General features: G+C 39.7%; 1 protein-coding gene across 1 annotated transcript in view; it reads right to left on the bottom strand.

Annotated features, from left to right (window-relative positions):
• cpped1 (calcineurin-like phosphoesterase domain containing 1) overlaps nt 1-1,525 on the bottom strand; it is a 39,840-nt gene extending 38,315 nt beyond the window's left edge. Inside the window, exon 1 of the mRNA XM_046069752.1 lies at nt 1,307-1,525. Within this exon, the coding sequence (XP_045925708.1) occupies nt 1,307-1,370 (64 nt within the window). The 5' untranslated portion in view covers nt 1,371-1,525. The remainder of the gene's footprint in view (nt 1-1,306) is intronic.
• Nucleotides 1,526-3,298: the final 1,773 nt, after the last annotated feature.

Below are 3,298 nucleotides of genomic sequence, written 5' to 3'. Positions count from 1 at the left end.
AACTGTGCATGTTGGTCCGACTCCTGAGTTATTAACCATCTGCTTTTTTTATATGCCCCTAACGACATGCACAATCTGTAAAGATTTTATGAAGCTGCAAATCCTGCAAGTTTTTTGTTACACTGGGCATACTTTATAGCAGTGGTTCTCAAACTTTTTCACATCAAGGACCCCTAAACTGACACAAATTAGACCACGGACCCCCATTTGATAAGATTTTGTCCCAGGAACGCCCATCTGATTGGATGTTGGCTTTTAGATGTTTTATTACTAAAAGTGTATGAAATCCATGACCAAAATAGTCATGCGTTCACTCACTATGTTACTTATGGATGTAATTATAGTGAAAATAAAGGATTCCCCGTTTTGCTGGGGACCACCTGGAACCTCCTCAAGGACCCCTGGAAACCGGCAAAGCTCCCGTTACATGACAGGAGATTTGAGGTGGCAGCTTTGTGTGTCTGGCTGTACTGGTCGAGCACAACATAGATTGCCACAGATTTCTCAGGTGGCAGATGGAGCCCTCTAAACAGAATTAATCACCACTTGAAATGAAAGCACAAGGGGGCTTACTTTTACAACAAATAATAAAATACTGAGCATTTCAATTTCTTCCTCCGAGTTCCCTTAACCAAAGCCCTATAGAGAGAAGGGCTCTGCCTTAAACTAGCTGGAACTAAACAGACATGAAAGGTAGAAATTGATGGTGTGAATCCTTGAATATCTTAACCACAGAACTACACATTTTATTAATGGAACATTTTAAACTAATTTAATCAACTTAGATAAGGTCTGCCACGGTGGCAATACTTAAGGTTTTGCTGCAACTCCTCCTGAAAAATGCAGAAGTGGTTAAATGTTGCTGCAGAATTAAAAGTCCTCATAAGAGCCTGAGGATTCAAAGTAACGTTAGTGGACCAAGCTACATTTTATTAACCCACTTACATTACCAGCAACTATAACCTACGGCCTTTAACAGCAGGCTACAGCAAAACCGGGTGACTGTTTTGCTGCACTAATTTGATTAATTTACGCTAACGTTACTAAAAACAGAGCAAAAAAGTATTCACTATTCATACGCTTTATTTTGCAAACCTAAGTTAGCAAGCTAGCTAAAAGGATAGACAGCCTTCACAACGGTGACCCGGTTTTTAAAACAAAGCTAAACAAAGTGACTGCGTTTGCTCTGTCAGACCACTGACCTGTAGCCAACAACAGCAACTTGTGTAACAGCCAAGTTAGAGAGAGCGTTGGCTCACGGATTAGCTTGTATGTTGGCTAAAGAAGCTAACGACAGTCGGCTAACCTTCAGTCAGTCCGCTGAATGTCCGATGTTTGGCCCTGAGGAAGATATCCTCACTCTCAGCCATAAGTTCCAATGGTTACAGAGTTGTCCGAGCAGAGTACCGTGTGACTTCTGAGCCTGTCAGAGAGTGTTAAGCTGCTGCTGGGTCGCCTCAGCTGTCTTTGCGGCTGGCACGCTATCGGCGGTCGACTACACTGCCTGGCTGTGACTGTGTGTGACTTTAGCTGCAGCGGCACCCAGCGTGGCTGCAACATGCAGTAATAACACAGCATGTACAGGCAAACGCGCTTTTATTTATCTACTCTTTAATTATTTACGCTCGGAATAGCAAACCAGGTACTGCCTTTAAACTTTGCTGTTTTAATTAGTCTACAACATGTTATATTTAAATTGTGTATACTGAATTCCCAAAACGAGTTTACACCACAGGGCAGCCCAGGGATCACTGAGGGCCCTGTAGGACATCTGGAAATTAGTAAACAACCCAGTTGTGCTATCATTTTACCACAATTGGATGGACATTCTGTCAAAATGACGATTATAACACGGTATTGACTCTATGGGATAAGCACGCACAGCTCCCATGAAAAAGGCTGATGTTTTGTTATAAATGAAAAGTACAGTGTAAATCATTTCATGGTTCCAGCTTCACAGATGTGAGGATTTGCTGCTTACTTTGAATGACCTTAATGTATTGTTAATAATTTTGAGATTTGGACTGTTTTAAAACAAGCATTGTGAAGGCATCACTTATTGTGACAGGTAATTGTGACTGCGTTTCTCACTATTTTCACAATTGTTACAAACCAAAAAATCAATCGATTAATGAAGATAAATAACACAGCAGATGAATCCATCATGCAAATAATTGTACAATAGTAAAATCCTGCCTGCCTGTGTAATAACAATCAAATTATATAATATATATAGGCAATATAGGGATATTTTCTGCACTGATTTTACTTTTAAGTACATTTTCCTGATTATACAAGTTACATACTTTTACTTAACTAACATTTTGAATGAACGACTTTTACTTGAAGCAGAGGATTTTTACAGTGTGTTTTTACAATACTTTTACTTGCGTAAAGGATCTGAATAGTTCCTCCAGCAGTATTCAAAATTCAGCATTATCCATCCATCCTCTTTTAAACTTATTAGAGAAATTCTTAACCTGGTTGCTTTAATACTTTTCATTAATTGCTCACTTTTCACTGCATCCAGACAGTTCAAATAACCTCGAAGTTTTAAAACCACAAAATGAATCAACATAGACCACGTGTTTAAATAAGCACAGTTTGCAGGTGGAAAATTATCTTACATTTTTATGCTTTTCAGCTCAGTTCAGCTCAACTCAGGCAGTTAATTACATTTTTTTCCTCTCCCAGCAGCTGTTTGGCAAAGAACAACTGCACTTGAAGAGCTTGAGATATCCACTAAATATAAAATGTTCTCCTAAAGTGCTTTGCTTACACCGTAGGCATGTTGTCCCCTGTTTTAAACAGAAAAAATATTTAAGGGGGCAGACATTCTCCAGTCAGATACCATCTGGACATGCGGCTCTTCTCTTTTTCATCTGTGTCAAGCACTGTGTCCATTGTTTTGATGATGAAAAACAGGCATATTACACATCTTATTATTTGGTTGTGTCTTTTGGTTAGGAAACATTTAGAGTAAGGGTCGGGTCTCCATGAGCATTACTGCCTAAGAAAGCCTCACTGTTTTCTAGAAACGTCCAGGGGCCACATCTTTGGTGAAGGGTTTTCAAAATGTATCCCCTGCTTTTAGAAACTCTGCCAGCCTATTAGAGCACATTAACCCACTTGTGATTTCGGGATTTCTAAAACAATGGCAACCTACTACTGGAGTGGAAAGAAAAAGGGGGGGAAGGCACCCACGCATTTTCTCGATGGCAAAACAGAACAGTGATGTGCGTATTCCAGGACTTATAATATTTCGCAACAAAGTCTCTCTCTCTCTCTCTCTCTCTCT

The sequence above is a fragment of the Micropterus dolomieu genome, linkage group LG14 (genome assembly GCF_021292245.1).
Source record: "Micropterus dolomieu isolate WLL.071019.BEF.003 ecotype Adirondacks linkage group LG14, ASM2129224v1, whole genome shotgun sequence".
Classification (NCBI taxonomy): domain Eukaryota; kingdom Metazoa; phylum Chordata; class Actinopteri; order Centrarchiformes; family Centrarchidae; genus Micropterus; species Micropterus dolomieu.
Note: the sequence above shows the minus strand (reverse complement) of the source record. Positions and strands in the feature narration are given on the sequence as shown.